The 1,877-nt window shown below is 39.8% G+C and overlaps 1 protein-coding gene across 1 annotated transcript in view; it reads right to left on the bottom strand.

Annotated features, from left to right (window-relative positions):
• Positions 1 to 1,787, bottom strand: part of LOC107571126 (zinc finger protein 501-like) — a 13,443-nt gene extending 11,656 nt beyond the window's left edge. Inside the window, exon 1 of the mRNA XM_016257406.1 lies at positions 1,580 to 1,787. Within this exon, the coding sequence (XP_016112892.1) occupies positions 1,580 to 1,747 (168 nt within the window). The 5' untranslated portion in view covers positions 1,748 to 1,787. The remainder of the gene's footprint in view (positions 1 to 1,579) is intronic.
• Positions 1,788 to 1,877: the final 90 nt, after the last annotated feature.

Consider the following 1,877-nt stretch of genomic DNA (forward strand, 5'->3'; position numbering starts at 1 on the left):
CTGAACTTTTATAAAGAATATCTCTTTGGATTTGAGACTTTAGCCTTTGCAACTTTACAGATCTTCTTTATGCACCAAGAGCTTGTTACACTCCAAAGAGAAAGAAAAACTTGCCTAGAGCTGATCCGTGCTGGTTGCTGAGGAAATACTACAACTTTGCGCTGTGGATCGCCGGATCGGTTTTCGCCGTGGACGAAGCAGAATTCAGCCCAGGGTCATCACATGTGGTTGTCGCAAGCTCGCTGGACGCTCTTTCGTCGAATCCGCCGGCCGCGCCATTCTCAAGCCCGCCGTCTCTGCTCACTCTAGGCCACCGTGTGTGACCCTGTGTTTCGTGGTGAAAACTAAACTACTTCATTCCGGCCGGACAGGGCATCATCACAGTATGTGAGGGGCGTAACATTTCTGTCACACGCTTGAGGTATTCGGCCAATCACAACGCACTGGATAGCTGGCCAATCAGAGCACACCTCGCTTTTCAGACCGATGAGCTTTGTAAAAATCGACACGTTTCAGAAAGGCGGGGCATAGAGGAGAAACAATAATGAACAGTATGTGGAAAATAATGTGTTTTAAAACTTAAACCGTATAAACACATTTCATTACACCAAATAATGTTCTTTTTAGCAACATCATATGACCCATTTAAAGCTCCAATAAGTTTTATTAGGGTTAAAAAAACAGTAGGACATGATGATATTTACTATTTTTACACACCAGAGGCTTTTAAATGAATTGTGAATCTAAATTATGCGTGTTAGATAATGTACAAATGGTTAACATTGTTTGTGTCATATCAGTCACAACAGTCAACAACTTCATTGTTATTCTTGGCTGAATAACTCTAGAAAGTTTAAAAGCCGTTTAAAATTAAATATGTACACAGTTTGGATTAAAGGAAAGTAGTGTCAAATTTTTTAATTCACATGTTTTTGTTTTGCTTAGGTACCAAAATTGGTAGCGAGAACCGTGGATTTTCACTGGTATTGGTACCGAATACTCAAATTTTGGTACCGTGATAACACTACGCATAACCAATAATAATACATCTAAAATGTAAAAACATACAAACTTGAACTTTGCTAATCAGTGAAATATCTTCGCACAGGCTTGCGTTTCCGGTCTGATGCATTCACATGCGTATGAATGGAAGTCAATGGAACGAAAAGTCTAGTGTGACCGCGGCTTAAATAGTATTTATCCCTATTTACACTTAACGGCAAATAGCCGCTGCCTTCTTTTTGTTTTCTTTGTGCACAGAAAGCTCTTGTAGCTTCATAAAATTACGGTTGAACCACTGAAGGGACATGGACTGTTTTAACGATGTCCTTACTATATTTCTGCGCCTGGGAACATTTCAGCTGCATTGCTGTCTATGGAGGGTCAGAAAGCTCTCAGATTTCATCAAAAATATCTTAATTTGTGTCCGAAGATGAACGAAGGTCTTACAGGTTTGGAACGACATGAGGGTGAGTAATTAATGACAGCATTTTCATTTTTGGGTGAACTATCCCTTTACATTTTTACTGGACAAACAGACAGTGACTGAGCTGAAGATGAACTGAAGAGCTGCTCAAACCTCTCTGTTCAGTTGGTCTCCTCTTTCTCTCAGCTTTGCCTCCAGTGAAGCCACCTCTTTCTTCAGCTGACAGATTTCTGTGATGAAATCCTCAATATCCAGCATGGACAGATCAGTTCCTACTGATTTACAGCAGACCACATCCACCTGCGCTTTCATGCTCAGCATCTGAACACACACACAGCAGGATTATTACTAGAGATACAATATTTATATGAATAGGGTAGGAGTAGAATATCAGCTATATAACATTTTTTAAATATCTAACACTTCAATTTAGCTGCATTTAATAAACTAT

This window comes from Sinocyclocheilus grahami, unplaced genomic scaffold (assembly GCF_001515645.1).
Source record: "Sinocyclocheilus grahami isolate Dianchi unplaced genomic scaffold, SAMN03320097.WGS_v1.1 scaffold1551.1, whole genome shotgun sequence".
NCBI classification, from domain to species: Eukaryota; Metazoa; Chordata; class Actinopteri; order Cypriniformes; family Cyprinidae; genus Sinocyclocheilus; species Sinocyclocheilus grahami.